General features: G+C 46.9%; 1 protein-coding gene across 1 annotated transcript in view; it reads left to right on the plus strand.

The window, feature by feature from the left end:
- Positions 1–17,840, plus strand: part of DNAH9 (dynein axonemal heavy chain 9) — a gene marked incomplete at its 5' end in the record, with an annotated part of 294,508 nt that overhangs the window by 21,243 nt on the left and 255,425 nt on the right. The window contains 6 exon segments of the mRNA XM_081115813.1: positions 3,570–3,737; positions 5,695–5,811; positions 7,161–7,311; positions 9,584–9,698; positions 14,330–14,398; positions 15,325–15,451. Of these exon segments, the coding sequence (XP_080971939.1) occupies positions 3,570–3,737; positions 5,695–5,811; positions 7,161–7,311; positions 9,584–9,698; positions 14,330–14,398; positions 15,325–15,451 (747 nt within the window).

The following is a 17,840-nucleotide window of genomic DNA, read 5'->3' on the forward strand; positions in this document are numbered from 1 at the left end:
TGAGTGTCTGCCTGCGCTCTCTCGTAACGAGTTCTGGAGACATTTCTTGTAAGATAGGCGCTGTGACGTCTCCTTCAAGGATGGCGTGTGTTTGCGGGACTGGCCATCATCCCCGAGGCTGACCTCCCCCGCAGGGCCGGAGCCCGTGGAGGCCTCGCCCACCCTCCGTTCCGAGTTGCAGAGTGGGACCCCCGCAGCGCAGCCAGCCGCCTGGCCATGCCTGTGCGGCACCTGCACAGGAGCACCTGTGCCCCAGCCGGTGTACGTCTTTCACCCACCAGCCTGCCCTAGGGACGTCAGGCGATGATAATTACGTGGCTACCCTTCATTCAGGTCCTACCAAGGCACGGTCCATGTACCTGGGTCACCCCACGGCGAGTCAGGATTTAGCGAACTCATTTGTAGGTTAGAGAGGGGGCTTAGAAAAGTTAGGTGTCTCATATGCATATATTCATGACCCATGGGCACAGTATGGGGAAGGCCTGGGGGATGGATGTGGGGTGGAGGGGCCAATGGCGGAAAAGGAGGGCATCTGTAATGCTTTCAACAATAAAGATACATTTGAAAAAAAGAAAGAAAGAAAAGCTAAGTGTCTTGCTTTAAGCTACGTAGCTGGTAAATGACAGACCAGGGTTGTCCAGGGCTTTTTTCATATCTTCCGCCTGAACTTGACCCTTTCAAGCTGTATATGGCATAATGAATTTCACGTGTGTACTACTGTGATGAATAAATATGGGTATTTAAAATTAATCATTTAAACCTCGGATTGGTTTAAATAGCCTTTTATCTGTTTTGTGGCACCTTCAAGTAAGAGATGGAAAGAGCTAATTTGAAATATTTTAAGAATCAAAGATGTAGTCACGGTCAGTATGATAAACCTGTTTCTATGATTGCAAAACAATTTCCCGCCAGATTCAGGAGCCTTCTCTGCAATGCTGTCGTCAAACTTCTAAAACCCACCCAGAGATGGAAAGCTTACCGCCTCCCTTAGCAGTCCATCCTATGGTTGGACATTTCTAAGCATTAGATGGCTTTATTTCATTAAGTGAAACCACATGAAATTGCCATTTTTTGTAGGTAAAAGATGAGAAATTTTATAAGTTCAACCGTCCAGTTGAGGCCAAACCTGTTCTGTGTGCTCGTTTCCCTCTGGTCTGCCCTTGGGGTAGGACCACTTAGGTTCTGCATCGCACTTGACCAAGGCCCTTCGATCATTTAAAGGCACAGTTTGGCCTTGCTTTGCAATTCTCTTTTCTTGTACAATTTTCTCAATTTCTTCTGAGTCCATATTTCTTAGATTCTCTAACTCCCTGTCCCCTTTTCCTGGAGGTGCCATAGATAAGTCAAAGGTCAGAGACCACATGCTCATTCATTTAACAAATATTTCTCAGCATCTGGGCTTTGTCTGGGGACTGAAGGTACAGTGGTACTTCTGGGGCGTTTATGACCTACTGAGAAATATGGACAGAAAATTAAAAAATAATATAATATAATGCCAAGTAGCATAATTCCAGAGGGTGATAAAAGCTCTGCAGAAAGCTTAGGAAGGGTAAGGGGAGAGAGAGTGCAGGGGAATGGTGGAGTGGAAATTGGGGGCTCTTTTAATAGAGAAATAAGAATAGGTCTAAGACTTTGAACTGAACCCCAAATAAATATGTTGCCCATCATGTTAAGTTAAATAAAGCAATGTAAATATCCATTGTTTTTGGTGACCAGAGTTTTTCCAGAAAATAGAATGATTAAATAAATAATTATCTGATGCCTATGATTTATCTGTTAGATTGGAGATGAAACACCTTTGTGATCCCCCCAAGACCATGCTTCAAGTATTCCTTTAAAATACTGTAGCAAAATTATAATCTAGTCTTCTGATGCAATCAAACTTATCAAGGTGCATCAGTCTTTAAATGGTTATTAGAGAGTATTTCCTAAATATTGAAATTGACATCCACAGAATTATGAAAAATGGGTACCCAGGTGACATTACACAGCACAAATACATTTCTCCTATAACATTGACATTTAATTAACATTTAAGTCAATTTCGTTTTAAGACTAATTCATTTCTGTTTTCCTCCCAGTGTATAAAGTTGAAGGTATTTTAAAATAAAGACTGCCCCATTTCCCACCTGTGGTGCCAAGACCCCTGCCTCAGGTGTATGTCTTTCTTTCCTTGGTTCTTTCTTTCCTCTTCTCTCCTCTCCCACTTTAGCGACTTGCTGGCAGCCATGCCTGAAGGTAGATGAACAAAGAAGGGTTGTTAGACGGCTGCCCAAGGCTGTACAGGGTCCCCGGGCAACGTGGGGAGAGTCAGACTTCTCACCGCTGCCCAATGCCTCTGTTGCTGCTGCTGGACTTGGTGTCCTGGCACGAGAAAGGAGTTGGGCCGCCTTCTGCCAGTGTGATGGGTCAACCCATAGCAGTGGCCGTTGGCCGTGGGAATTTCCTAGCGCGGAACCAGGACCTGCTAGATTTTCAGCATCGGGACCTAATGCTCCCTCTTCTTGCCTTTCAAGCTTCCTCAGGGCAGAAGGTCCCCTCGCAGGGACCCACACCAAATGTTTGCCAAATCACACAAAGGTGCCATTGTCTCCCTCTTTCCTGTTGAAGGGGTGCACACACCGACTGGAAGTTGTAGCAGGAAGAACATCTGGGTTTGGAAGTTTTATGGTTTCAGACCAGTATCCATGAGAGCACAGTTCTACCATCTGTCATGTTGGTTCTGCTCTGCAGGCTCCTGTCCTATCAGAGGGGAAACGGCTCCCATGGACTCAGGAGGGGCTCCTCCCCTAGGCTCTGGGTTGTGTGGTCCACTCAATTCTGAGCACAGCTGGGCCACCGCCATGTCAACAACAGTGACAATAACACACACTTACCGTGTGTTTACTGCGTGCGGGCGCTGACCTCAATCCTAAGCCTGCACTGACTGACTGACCTCTCACTATCATATCCTGTTACGGAAGAAGCCCAACACAGATATGCCAAGTAATTGCCCACTGTCACCCAGCAGCTACATGGTGCACCCAGCAGCTACATGGTCGCACATGCTTGGCAAGAGTGGTCTGCAGATTTAGTTTCTTGGTGGTGGTCGCCGAGACTGTTGGCATCACCCTCTGGGCTTGTCCTCGGCACAGTTGGGAAGATCTGTTCTCCTGTCAGCATCCCCTAAGATAGCTGTCTTTCTAGGACCAGATAACATGGTCCATTTAAAATGGATTTTTTTAAAAATTAGTGGTAAAACCATCTATCATGTAAATATTAATATTGTTATTATATTTTATTATTTATTAGAAAACACAGAAAGGCTGAAGCATAAATTTGATCTTTTTGTATGTGTGAATTTTATTTATCTGTACTTTCTCTTTGCTTTGTTATCTAGTTTAACTGAGAGTTATTTATACCAACCAGATCTAATGATAAGGTTACAACACAAATCAGTCTTCACATTTTCCTAAGCAATCTCCACCCTCATGTGATTTCCAGCTCTGCCCATACTAATGTGAGCATGACCTGCTGTCAGCGTCATCATCATCATCATCATTTTAACTCTTGGGCCTTGTCCCCTGCAGGACCTTCTGAAGACAACCGTGGACTTCGGCACCCTGGAGAAGCTGGAGTTCAGTGGCATCAGAGGGAATGCCCTGAGCCATCAGGCCCAGCAAATGGACCACGAATTTCAGGAGCTGTACAGGGTCTTCGCAGAGTCCTCCTGCGACTGCCTGGACCCCCAAAGCAAGGTAGGGCTTGAAAGGCCAACTCACAACTTGGGCTGCTTTCTCAGCTGCCTCCGGCCTGTAGGGTCTGGTGTCTACTTGCACTTCCCATTTCCTTTTGCTCTGTGGTCCCAGTGGTTGTATGAAGGGAGACCCATTCCTAATTATTCCTTGTGCCGGGAGGACCAGGGAGGACCTTTTCATCTGCTGGCTGCTCCACACTGATGGTACCCAGGGTTTCAGAGAGGCTGGGATGGACGTGGGATGGCGGTGGGGGCTGCGGCCACCCCGCCGCTGCCAGGGCATTAAGCTTTGAGCAGTGCCTGCTCCCTGACCAGCGGGCACACCTGGGCGGAACCCGTGAGTGCCTCGGGGCGGGGCGGGGGCCGAGTGAAGCAGCAGCCTCGTCATTCTGACCTGACCCTGGTTTCCAAGGGAGTAGTGCTCGGGGATGAGGGAAAGGCCGGAGATGCATGTTCACGGCTGGAACACAGAGCCCAGGTCTTACCCATGGCCCAGAAAAGCTGAGGCCTGTGAGTGCAAGCCCACCAGAGACAAAGGGAAGAAAGGGGGCCACAAAGAAATAGGGACTGGAGTTCCTGAGAAGGGACTGGCTGGTCACTGGAGGAGGAATTTTTAGAGTAAACGAGTGAACAGGAGAAAGAAATTAGAACAGAAATCTGCTCTGAGCACCTTCAGATGTCTAGGGAGATCTTAGCAAACCCAGAGAGATGTTGCTTTCTAAAAATTACATTAGTCATACCCTAGCTGGTGTGGCTTGGTGGTTAGAGCTTCGGCCTGCAGACCTAAGGGTCACGGGTTAAATTGCCAGTCAAGGACACATACCTGGGTTGCAGGTTTGATCCCTGGCCCCAATTGATGTTTCTCACTCTCCCTCTCCCTCCCTCCCTTCCACTCTCTCTAAAAAAAAAATCAATGGAAAAAATATCCTTTGGTGAAGATTAACAGCAACAACAAAAATTACAGTAGTCAAAAGCAGGAAAAATAAAGGTATACTACAATGCAATCATTATTTTTTTTAAATCTTTTGTGAATTGTCCCTATAGGATCTTCTGAAGTCAACCATGTATTTTCTGAGACAAACAAATAAAGAAAACAAGTGATAAAACAAAACAAAATTCTAGGTACAGGGAAACATACCATAATATTAACGTGGTTGGGTTTGGGAAGTAGATCTATACTATGTTTTTCTACTTTACTTTGTCTTTTTATAGAATATGAATTACTATTGTAAAGCAATAATAGCAAGTAACAATTCCACAAATTAGGGATTTGAGTTAACAAAGTTTCTCTGAAAATTGCCGCATTCTAAGAAGGAGAACACAGTTTGGGTAGCCAGATAAAATATAATAATTGAGACACATACTAAAACTAAATTCTTTGTTTGCCTGAAGTTTACATTTAAATGCATATCCTGTCTTTTTATTTGCTAAATTTGGCAACCTTAGGAACAATGGCTAGCTGTTGTTTTAACCTATTAAAGGTACTTAGAAGAAATAGTTTTAGTTTAATGAGCTTACTTTCCTCCTAATGGCTAGATTAGGTTGGTTACACTGGAAAAGTAGGATTTAGACTTGGGAGAGGAAGGGAAGTAGGAGGTGTGATGGAGCAGTCCCATTGCTGGGGCTGGTGCCACTGAGGTGGCTCTTGGGGTCACATGAGCTGGCCCTTGGTGACAGAGAAGGGGCTTCAGAGGGTGGCAGAGAGGGCACAGAGGTAGAGTGAAAGGGTGCCACCCTCACAATTTGACTCACTCTACCATTTTGTCTAGGAAAAAAGTGCTGCCGTAATGGCGTAACTATCTACATGGATAAAACTAAATCATGCCAGGTGAATTTTGGAAAATGAGAATAAATCCTTGGTATAACGGGCTCAGCTGTGCAGATTAGCAGTAGAGAGCATAGGGGGAACGGACTTCTGCAAAATCCCCTTTTTCTACATCTGTGTGATGTCTCTGCAGGAATTTGAAAACGATGTCTCTAAATTTAACCAAAGGGTAGAAGATCTTGACCGAAGACTGGGGACCGTCTTCATTCAAGCCTTGGATGATGCCCCTGATTTGGAGCACGCCTTTAAGGTTTGTACAAGTGCGGGGGGAGCCAGCCTGTGCCCAGTTCCCCCCCACCCTCATCAGAGGAGGGCAGGATACTCTTCCGACCGTTTTGTTCCTGCAGGTGTTGTGTTCTTAGTCTAACAGAGGTACTGTGAGTGTCCTAGGGCGAGGGAGGGTGCAGAATTGGGCTTCTCGGGTTGGTTACTAATGCTTTTCTGATAACATGAGGATGTGAAAATACTTTTCAAAAGTATTTTGAATGCTTTCCTTGGGTCCTATCAGTAGGGTACCCATCAGAAGCGAAGAGGTCAGCTGTGGTCGCCGTCCTGATTCTGGTTCTGCAATACCGAGGCCGTTTGACCGCGGCCGTCAGGTTGACTCAAGCCGGGGCAAACCACTCGCCGTCATTGGTTCTGGCCTTCAAGGCCAAGCAGCTAGAATAAGAAGACTTGTGCCCTTGCCTGTACTGCCCAGATTAGATGGTACAAGAATAGGGAGAGGTTCAGGACCATGAGCTGCTAAATGGCTGCAGCGCTGAGAAGGCTGAGTCATGAGACACTCAGATGTAGTAGAACGTGACAGATCTGTAAACTGTGACGAGACTCAATCTTAAAGCCTTAAGGATTAGAACCAGAATTAAACACTGGAAATGACCAGGAGGTGGATTTTTGCTCAATAGAGGAAGGAGGTTTCTGTCAAAGCTGTTCAAAGATGGAGTGGACTTCCTCAAGAAGTAGTTAAGTTTCTAGTCACTGAAAATGTCCCAATGTAGACTGGAATCCATGCTCTTCTAGAATATTGGGTAACCTGAATTGCCAGGCTTCACTAGCCACTGGGGAAAAAAAAGAAAAAAAAAAAATATATATATATATATAATAGATATCTGTAATATATATATTATCTAACCTCTCATAAATACCTGTCCTTCCATAACTCATCTGCAAAGACTGTTAGGATGGCTCCCACTCTCAAACTCTAGCCTTGCAAGTTCCCCTCAACACCTAGCCTACTTAGCTTCTTTCGTTCTTCTCCGTCTTTACCCTCCTTCTCTGTTTCAGGTCTTTTTTTAATGGTCTTTTTCATATAGATCAGCTTAACCTTTCTGACAACTTTAAGTTTTCTCTTTGTTTTACCCTTTATCCAGACTCTTGCATCCAGCGAGGGTCTGACAGGCAATTCAGCAGCAAGGGGGAGGTGGGGCAGGCTGTGCATATCCACCTGTCAGTCACTCTTGGTCCAGGTGCGCAACAGCAATTGTTTGATAGTCTTGCGTTGATAGGCATGTGAAAGAAAGGCCAGGAAACAAGATTTATGTAACCTTGAAAATATTGACTCTGTGACTTGTTCCTCTGCTTCCTCCATCTCTTCCGCAGCTGCTGGACATAGCAGGCAACCTCCTCGAAAGACCACTGGTAGCACGAGATGCAGCTCATAAGTACATGGTGCTCATCCAAATGTTCAACAAAGACCTGGATACAGTGAGGATAATCTATAGTCAGCGTGTCCAGGAGGAGGCAGAGCTTGGTAGGCTGGTTGCCAGGGGGTTTGGGTGGGGGAGTTCTGCTGGGAAGGGTGAAATGCAATCCTCTTGTCTTTGTCGAATGTCTACTATGGATCTATGACATCCTCCAAGAAAAGCAAGAACAGCCTATGTGCTTGATAATCCAGACCATCTTGGCTGATTGTAGAGTTCACCAAACTATGTATTTCCCTGTATCTGGGGCTGAGATTGGCAGGATGGCCCAGAGCACTGAAATCTTGACTTGCCTCTGGGCAGTTGAGACCTTAGCATAACAGATGAGTTGACCCTTGATCAGTATAGCCACACTGATTAACCTTCAACATACCTCAATTTTACAGTAGACAATTCTACAGAAAGACTTTTTCTTTCCTGATCCTTCCAATGTCATGGCAACCATGCTCCAGAAGGAAGGTGCCAGCGGGAGCCTGACAAAGGGCTGTACCAACCACAGTGTGATGTCTCCATTTTTATTGCAATCCTTAGATGCCCTGTCTTATCTGTTTGAAAGTCAAACACAAGTTCAATTCAGCTTCACAAGCATGTCTTGCGTCTTTGCTATATGCTGGACACATTTTGGGGCACAATATGCAGAGACAGGCTGAGGTAAGGGATAAACTAATTCATAGTAACAGGTGGTTCTCCAAGAAACACACCAGGCAGGAACAGAGTTACACAGCAGAATATGAGTCGTCCCTGACTTGAGTTGTAAATAACTATAAAAGACAAGATAAACTGTGGCTGGGGTTGTCCAGGGAGAGCTTGTGGACAAGGTGGCCTTGAGCTGAGCCCTGGAAAGTGGGGAGGGTGACAGCCAAGGAGAAGCAGCAAAGACCTCCAAAGAAAGAGAGGGGAATATGTGGTGGGTACCAGTTGGACCTGCCTGTAGCCAAACACTGCACATAGGGAGACTAGGTCAGCCTGTGTTTGGGGCCAGGAGTTCGGGGCCAGGCTGTGAAGTGCTCTGAGTGCCATAGTGAGGAATCTGGAACCCACTATTCAGGCAACAGGAAAATTTCCATGGTTTTAAGTAATCGAGTGGCAGGGCCACCATGTCTATAAACAGGTTTCATGCTGAGGTCATTTATAAATCATCCCCTTAGGAAATCATTCCCAGGAAATCCGTTGGCCTCAGCTTTATGTGGGACCATCCTCATGACATCCTGTCAGGTACAGAGTTTAAAAACTCAAATACCTTAAGAAGCCACATCAGTTTTCTATCACTGCATAACAAATTAGCACAACCTTAGAGCTTGCGCAGCACCAGTCTTTTAGCTCAGGGTTCTGTGGGCCTGCAACCTATCTGATTGGCCCACGCTGATGACAGGGGATTGCTGGAAACTTATTTTTCAAAAGTAAAATCTCGTAATTGTGATATCTTGACAACTCATTATAAGCAAACCAACACAACGCACTGCATGGACTAAAGTAAGAATGTCCAGTCTTCGCTAACTATGGCCAAGCACTTCATAATCCACATGGCCTGTCTCGTTCATAACCTCATTGAATTCTCAACATAAGCCATTTTATAGATGGAAAAACTGAGACCCATAGAGGTGAAATTGTTTATTCAAGCAGAGTTTCTCAATCCTGACTGTATGATTAGAATCCTCCTGAGAGCTTTTACAAAATACAAATGACCAGGCCCCACCCAGACCAAATAAATCAGAATGGCAAGGGCAGAGCCCAGGCATCAGTATTTTTTTTAATTCTCACCTGAGGATATGTTTTAGAAAGAGGAAGGGAGAGAGAAGTGGGGGAGGGAGAGAAAGAGAGAGAGAGAGAAGCATCGATGTGGGAGAGAAACACCCACCCATTGCCTCCCTTATACACCCCGACACGGGATCGAACCCAAAACCTAGGTATGAACCCTGACTGGGAATCAAACCTGCAATCTTTGTGGTGCACAGGATGATGCTCCAACCAAATGAGCCACCCGGCCAGGGCCAGGCATCAGTATTGCTTAAAGACCCCCCAGGCGATGCGGCTGTGCAGCCAGGTTGAAAATCTCTGATGTGAAGTCAGAAAGCCAGTGAGTGCAGAGCTGGGCTGGACCCCTGTCCTCGGACCCTGTTTCACGCTCCCCTCAAGGCCCTTGTTCCTTACTCCCCAGCAGGACACAGTGGTCTCCCAGGGGCCCCCATCTCCGTGTGAGCGCAGGGCGGCTTCGGCATGGGGAGGTAGAGGAGGGAGCATGGACCGGCTGGCGGGAGGCGTGCCTGGGCCGAGGGGGCTGGGAGGAGGCCCTCACTCACTCCGGCTGTGCTGTGTCTCCAGGCTTCTCCTCAGTGCACAAGAACATGCCCTCTGTGGCCGGGGGCCTTCGCTGGGCTCAGGAGCTGAGGCAGCGCATCCAGGGTCCCCTCGCCAGCTTCAGGCGCATCACCCCCCCGTGAGTACCTTACTCCTGAGGGAGGCTTGTTTTCGGCTCCGCTCCTGCTCCGGATCTTGACTGTTATAGAAATGCAGCTCACTTACCTAGGGCGTGAAGGTCATCCTATTTCTTACCTTTTTTGGCAACTGATCAGTGTCTTAGTCTATTTGGGGCCGCTATAACCTAATACCAGAGACTAGATGGCTTATAAACATTAGAAATTTATTTCTCACAGTTCTGGAGGCTACAAAGCCCAAGGTCAAGGTGCTGGCAGATTCAGTGCCTGGTGAGACCCACTCTCTGGTGCATAGATAGCCGTCTTCCCTCCATGTCCTCACGTGGCAAGAGGAGCAAAGGAGCTCTGTGGCGTCTCTTCTTATGAGGGCACTAATCCCATTCATAAGGGCTCCACCCTCCTGGCCTAATCACGCCAAATATCCCACCTCCTAATACCACTACACTGGGGAATTCAGCTTCGACATATGAATTTGGGGGAGAGAATACAAACATTCAGTCGTAACAACCAGATAGATTGGCCAACCAGTAACAAGACTGATACATCTGAGCTGACCACTGGGGCCCCTTGGTGTTAAATGAGGCTCGAGGGACAAGAGGCCACCTCCTTTCGCTCCATGAGACTCATTTCTGGAGGAAAAGGCACCGGGATTTTCAAGCTCTGTGGAGTTGTCCCACGTGTCTCCCTCTGACACACTGTCTCTTTGCTACTGAGGCCCATGGAAGAGAGTGGAGCCCAGCGTTTCCTGAAGTGTGGTGTGAGGACCTCGTGTATTAGAATGCCTGGGTGCTCGTTAAATGCGGATTTCCGCCTCACCCCTCACGGAATCGTGGGGCAGGGTGGTGCCGTGGATCCGCCTCCTCTGCAAGCTCCCCCGTGATTCCTGGCGGTGACCAGGTGTGGAAACCACTAGCCTGCCTCACAGCTGATTCTAGAAGCCGAGCCAGTTAGAGGCAGCTTGGTGGCTGGAAGTGAGACAGAAGAGCTGTTTGCGACATTGTGTTCAGGATGCTGCCTAGCAAAGGGCCGTCTTTCTACGACCCCCCCTTTCTAAAGACTGGACTAGTTGAAAGCACTTGGCTTTGGCAAACACAACAGAAACAAAGGAACTGAAGTCTGGGCATTGGCATCACGGGTGTTTTGAGCTATGAAGGGCCTTAGAGACCCTCGGGCCCAGCTGGCGAGACTGAATGCTTTCAGACATGGAAGGGTGCTCACCATCGCTAATCACCAGGGAGATGCAAGTCAAAACCACGAGAGAGGTCGCCTGTCACCTGTTAGAGTGGCCATGATCAAGGAGAGAAGTAACAAGAGGGTGTGGAGAAAAGCACTGCCTCGAGCACTGTTGGTGGGAATGCAGATTGGTGCAGCCACCATGGAAAACAGTGTGGAGGTTCCTCAAGAAATTAAAGATGAAATTACCACATGACCCAGTGATTCCACTTCTGGGTAATTATCCAAAGGAAATGAAATTGTAATGTCAAAAAGATATCTGCACCCCGCGTTCACTGCAGCATTTTTTACAATAGCCAAGACATGGAAACAACCTAGGTGTTCATTGTTGGGATGAACAAAATGTGATATATAGATAATGGAATATTATTCAGCCATAAAGAAGGAGATCCTGCCATTTGCAGCATGGATGGAGCATTATACTGAGTGAAATAAGTCAGTCAGAGGAAGACAAATACCGATGATCTCACTTATATGTAGGATCTGAAAAGAAAACTCGAGAAAAAGAGACCACATTTGTGGCTGTCTTCTTATCAGAGGCAGGAGTAAAGGGTGGGGAAATGGGTGATGGTTTTCCAAAGGTACAAACTTGTAAGATAAAGAAATACTGGGGAGTAATGTGTGTGTGCTGTATTTGAAAGTTGTTAAGTGGGTAGATCTCAAAGTTCTCATCACAAGGAAAAGAAACATTTCTTTCTTTCTTTGTATCTATATGAGATGATGGATGTTAACTACACTAACAACTGCAGTAATCATTTCACAGTATGTGTAAGTCACTGTGCTGCACACCTTAAATTTAAACTGTGCTACACACAGTTTGTGTCCGTTGCATCTCAATAAAACTAGAAAACAAATTTAAAAAGACTAAAACACTTTCAGAGGAAAGAAGATGTTGCAGAGCAGCCAGGATGGGGCGTGAAGGGAGCCTCCACCAGCACCCAGTGCTGCCAAGCAGAACAGCAGGAAATGTGAGAAATCTCCTGACTGTTGCAGAGAAGCTGGAAATCTAGGGTTTTTTTAATGTGAAACACCCAATTTGAAGTTAGCGAGTATTCCATTTTTTCTCACACTCCTCACAGATGAAACATACATGCCTGTGGGTCAGGGCCACCTCGTGGGTGATATCTGTGGAGCCTCTGCCCCGGTCCGAGCAAGCTCTTTATTTTGCAGATGGAAAAAACTGAGGCAAACAGAAGTGAGGTGACATGCCTGAAGTCCTAGGGAGAGCTGAGGAAAGACCTGGAGGTCTGGGTCTCGGGAGCTCCTAGCCCGGAGCACTTCCCAGGGATCCCTTAGCCATGGGGGGTCTGGCCCAGAGTAAGCTGAGCCCCCATTTTCTCAAACACCCCCCCCAGAACGTGTGGGAGGAGATATATGAATGGGGTGCGCTGGAAAGGCTGCTTTGAGGACTGTGGACTGCGGAAGCTGTCTTAGGTCCTGTTCCTGGGAGCAGGCTCTGACATGCATGTGCAGGAATCCCTAGGAATGCTCTTGGGAAGGCACCTGGGAGGGAGTGGGGAAGGGGTGCACAGAGGGAGAACTGAGCAGCTGTAGAGTTGCAAGGGGGCCTCAGCTGATCCTCTGGGGAACTCTGGCCTGCAGGGTTGCAGGGCTTTGTGCCCTTCATGTGAGCTCCTTTATGGAAGCTGGCTGTCTGGGGGAGGTGCGTGACCTTGGGCGAGGTGGTTGTCTTTGGCAGAGGCGCTTCCCAGGCAGGGAGGCCGCCAGAGCTCCGGGCCAGAGGGAGGTTAAGGGATGGGGGGAGGGAGTTGAGCGCCTGGTCCTGAGACGGGATCTGAATGGCAGCCCACCGCGTCCTCTGCAATTCCCATGGAAATTTCTGTCTGTTTTAAAACTGAATTCAAAATTGCACTGTGCCCTATAGTAGTATTTATTGGTTATTAGAAATGTTTTAGATTCCTCACCATGAAATGAAGCCGAATCTGCGGGGAGTTTCACGGCATTCACGCCTGTGACTCCTCAACCCTCTAGACAACTGCCACAGGCCTGGGGGCGGGGAGCTCGGTCCTCTGCGTGTGTTCCTGGCCCTTGAGTGGCTCTGACCCTGACAGCGGGAGACCCTGCGAGTGAGTGATGCCCACCAGGTCCTGTGCTCGCCAGCCCTGCTCAGCTCCTGCAGACTCTTCGTGCCTGCGGCTTCTTTCCTGGAGCCAGTCCACCGGTCTCCAGCCTTCCTTTCTCCCGCTGCCTTCTGTTTTCCCGGAGTTATTGTCTCTCTCTTCCAGCTTCATTCTTTACCAGCTATGACCCTGAGATCGGGGATAGGAGGCCTGTGGAAACCCCACAGCTCGCGAGGGGAGGGGATGGCTGGGCGTGAGCCGGCGCCCGGCCTGGAGCCCTGTGGGCTTCCTACCGCCTCTGAGGCGCCTGCTCCCCGGCGCATGAGGACCGGAGCGGCTGCAATCCCGGGCTTGCTCCGCGGGCGTGAGGGCTCGCACGGAAAGCTCAGGGGATCGCGGAGAAGCCCGGTGCCGGTTTAGAGAGCAAACGGACTTTAAAGGATCTTTGCAATAAGCTGCCTCACGGTGCCAGCAGAACAAATAGGAACCGGCCCTCCAACAAGGGGGGAAGGTTTCTGAAAATTACAGGTGTTTTGCCAATTTCCCCAGGCCCCGGCTCTCATTTTGTGCTGCAAAGAAACATCAAACGGAAGCAGGTGTGGGTGGCAGTGCCCTGCACGGGCTCCGCTCACACTCCTCCATGGTCACCATTCCCGGGGGAGCCTCTGAGTGCGTCTGTGCCTTTGCATGCGTGTATCTGTGTGCACGTGTGGTGCATGTATGTGCATTGTGTGTGCATGAGATGTGGGTGGGAGCCTCATGTAAACATGTCATTGAGTAGCAGGGCTTCTTGTAACATGTCCTAGAGGGATTGCAGAGAAATAAAAACATATATACATAAAACTCTTATATATGTGTGCATATATATGAACATTGTTATATAAATATATAAAACATTGTTATATAGTTTTTGTTATAATGTATAACGTTATATACAGTTTTTTCTTTTATACAAAAACTCTGGCACCTAGGGTTTTTCTCTTACGCCTCAACTTCCTTTTATTTGGGTTTCTGAAGGACTTAATTTACCTGTGCATGCCTGGCCGGGCCAGGGAAAGGGCTGGTGGAGCCACGTGGGAAAGGTTCTGCCCTCCCTGTCTCCCTGTCACCTGGGGCTGCCTGCATTTCAGGACGCGCAGGTGCCCCCTAGTGGCCTTGGAGGATGTTCGGGAAGAAGAAGGCAGGCTCCTTGAGAGGCATTTGGAAACCAGCCCAGGAAGCTATTCAATCTCTTCTTTATATGCTGCAGTTTGTTAACCAGATCATTATTTTGACATCTCCTAATTTGATGCCACTTTCTTCCTCTTTTGTAGGTCTAGTTGCATGGAATCTGCCGAAGGAAAGCGAATGATACAAAAATACGAAGATACGCTTTCATTGCTGGAAAAGTAAGCAGCTTCTGGGATTGTCTGCAAATCGCATAGCCCCCCGTGCCTTTCGCAGCCCTGCGTCTGCACAGAAGCCTCCGTGGCTGGGAAGTGCTGCTCTGTGTTTTATGTTAGAACCACACTATCTGTGAGTACAGTGCCTCTGGGTTACAAGCCCGGGCTCTCTGGGGAGTGCGGCTCCAGTCTAGAAACAGACTCTCTTCCAGCGCCCTGCTGCTGGGAGCGTGACCTCGCAGAGCGGGAAGTGGGCCGCTCCCGTGGCACTGGGAGATCAGTGTCGTGGGAAATCGCAGCAGCTGCTCAGCAAGCAGAAAGCAACAGTCCATGCAGCACACGGAAAAAATAAGTTTTAAAAATATTTCCTGTATCTTTTTATAGAGAAAGCATAAGAATGAAAATGTTGTGTGGGTTCATAGTTGATCCTGCTTTAAAGCTGCAGTAAGTTTTTCATGGCTGCAGGGTCTAGCGCCCAGACTGCCCAAATCTGATAACGTCACTACATCCCTCGGATGGAAGGCCTTTCAGCGCCCCCCGTGTCTCCTCAGCGTGACAGGAGAAGCCTTCCCTGGCCTTCGCTTCCCGCTCCAGCCTCAGCCTTTGCCCCCTTAGCCTCAAGTGTTCCCGGCACACAGTAGGCTATTTCTCACCTCCACCTTTTGGCCGTGCTGTTGCTTTTGCCAGGAGCACTCATTCCTCTAAAAATCAATGAAAACATATCCTTAGCTGAGGATTCATAAAAAAAAGAATGTATTCAGGTATTTTGCTAGTAATATCTTTAGTTCATGAGATAGACAGACTAGATGTACATGTATGTGTTCTATATATGTTACTATATCTCTGTTGTCTGTATCTTCAGTTCATCATTGCCAGGCATTGGGATGCTGGGAGGGTGCTTATCTGGTGGCTGCTGTGTCCCATTCTCACAGGTATGAGGCAGGGCTTTATGAGGACTGGTGCCAGACGGTCTCAGAAAAGTCCCAGTACAATCTTTCCCGGCCGCTTCTGACCCGTGACCCGGAGACGAAGCAGATTACCGTCAACTTCAACCCGCAGGTAAGTGGGCAACAGTAGTTTCTTATTGGGTCCTGAAAAGTTTCTTTTGCTGTTTCAAAGGCAAAAAGGCTTTTTATACGACTATAAAAGAGCTGCTCAAAAGCATCTGCATCCCGGATTTCCTATCTGGGATAAACCCCACGGTGTCATGTTTTCTTAAGTTGTCCAAGGCTCCTGTTTCTTCTCAGGGTTAGCCGATATATTTGCAAAACAGAAAATACTGCAAAATATTTTTTAAACTTTTCATATAACAGCTTTATTATATACTTGACTTTACATATAAAGTTAGAATGACAGTTACACTTAAGGTTAACTAATCAAAAAGTTTCATGATATTATAGATGTGCACAATCTGAAATTTCAGAAAGCAATTAAGCAGACCTTGCTACCCATCTTTGGACAGAGAGAATAACATTACTGAGCGTTTAGAACCAGATGGCTGACTGGGACTACCCTGAATGCCTGCAACACACAAAGGCTGCTGACTGACCACTGGAAGGCCAGGCAAGTGTTAAGACCTGGTCCTGCTCTCAAGGAACCACAGGCTAGTTGGGAGTGAGCACGTCAACATGAGAAATCTCTTTATCACCTAGCATGAGATAAATCTCAAAGGAGTAGCTTTGGGAATAAGGCTGATTAGTGACTCTCAACCAAGGCAGTTTGCCTCTCTGGAGACGTTTTTGGTTGTTGCACATGGATTGGTGCCAATAGCACCAAGCGGGTAGATACCAGGGATGCTGCTAAGCTTTCTACAATGCACAGATGGGGCCCCACAACCAAGAATTTTTTATCTAAACAAATAGCACTGAGGTTGGGAAACCCTGCTGTAGATGATCAGAAGGTTGGAGACCAGTGTGGACCGTGGCAGCCATGGAAAGCTCAATGCTGGAGAAGACAACGAAAAGTTAGCCCATGTCAGGAGGTGCATCATTCAGCCAAAAAGTGAAAATAAAAAACATCGGCCACACTGAGCTGAAGGCGGTCACCTACTTCTGTCTGGCGCGTTCTCAAGGAATGCAGTGGAGAGGGCTCCGAAAACTGAACTGATAGCATCTCGGTGTCTTTTGAGAAAACTGAAGGTTAACTAGGACATCTACGTAAGTAGGTTAATTCTGACTGAAATAAAAGGCAACAAAGGAAGTTAGAGGATCCATTTCTTCACTTTGGTAAGATACGGGTCTGTCATTTAACTCATATGAACCTTCGTCAGCATTCTCTGTCAGCAGTACTGGATATTAAATGCCCACAGGGGTGAACTTCTGGATTACCAACTAGGCCAGAGTCTAGACGTTACAACTGTAGTAATTATGTCCTCAGTATAAGACTGTACTGAGGATGCACCACTCCTTCTCCATAGACTCCAAGAGCAGGGACTTTATCTGCCCCAATGTGCAACACATAGTAGGTGCTTTTAGGTCTTTGTAAGTGATAGAAGGGAAAGGAAGTAGAAGGAAGAAGAGAGGGAAGATAAATACCTAAATTATAATGTGAGTCAAGGGAAGACAACTACAAATACAAGTCAAAGAAGAGCTGTGAACATCCCCTGACTTCCTACTACTAGCAGTGTGGCGACAGCTGTGGTGTTAAGAATGAACAGCAAAACATATATCACTCTGGAGGGACACGATCAGAGATTTGCCCCTTTGGGGCCAGGATAAGAATTTTATGGGGGAAAATTATATGTACATATGCAGAAAATTTATTTAAATTATTTAAATGCCGTATTGTTGGACGTTAAATTATTTTCTGGTTTTATCAGTATGTATTTCATAGATTCTAGGATGCACTTTTTTATTGTTGACAGTATTACAGATGTCCCCCCTTCCCCCCTTTTCCCCCCTCCACTCCTCCCCAGGCCTCACCACCCTCTTGTCTGTGTCTATGGACCAGGATGCACTTTTATTTTTTTTTACTTTTTATCTTTTAAAATAGCGTGTGTTTGTGGTTTTAAAAACTGCATTTTTTCTTTCTTCCTTAGTTGTAGATATAGTAATAGAGAATCTTGCCATCATTGGCATCTCACAATAGGATAAAATAAGGTATAAGTAATGCTACAATAAATGCCTTTAGTTATTGCTGCATCTATCCTTGATGATTTCTTTGGAATAAATGCCTAGAAATAGGATTGCTAGGCTAAAAGGTGCTCACATTTTGAGTTTTTTTCATGTATACTGTCAACTGGTTCTTCAGAAAGCTGGAATTCAGCCACTCTCCAGCCAGTAAGATATTCATTTCTTCCACTACTTCCAGCTGGTTGAGCTAGAAGAAATAAAATCTCAACATTGTTTTAACTTTGCTCATATGTTCATTGGCTGCTCACATTTCTTCTATAAGTTGCTTGTTCATGGTCTTTGCCCACTTTGGAGTGGAGGTGCCCTCTTTTCCTGTG

The sequence above is a fragment of the Miniopterus schreibersii genome, assembly GCF_964146895.1.
Source record: "Miniopterus schreibersii genome assembly, chromosome: 16".
Taxonomy (NCBI): Eukaryota; Metazoa; Chordata; class Mammalia; order Chiroptera; family Miniopteridae; genus Miniopterus; species Miniopterus schreibersii.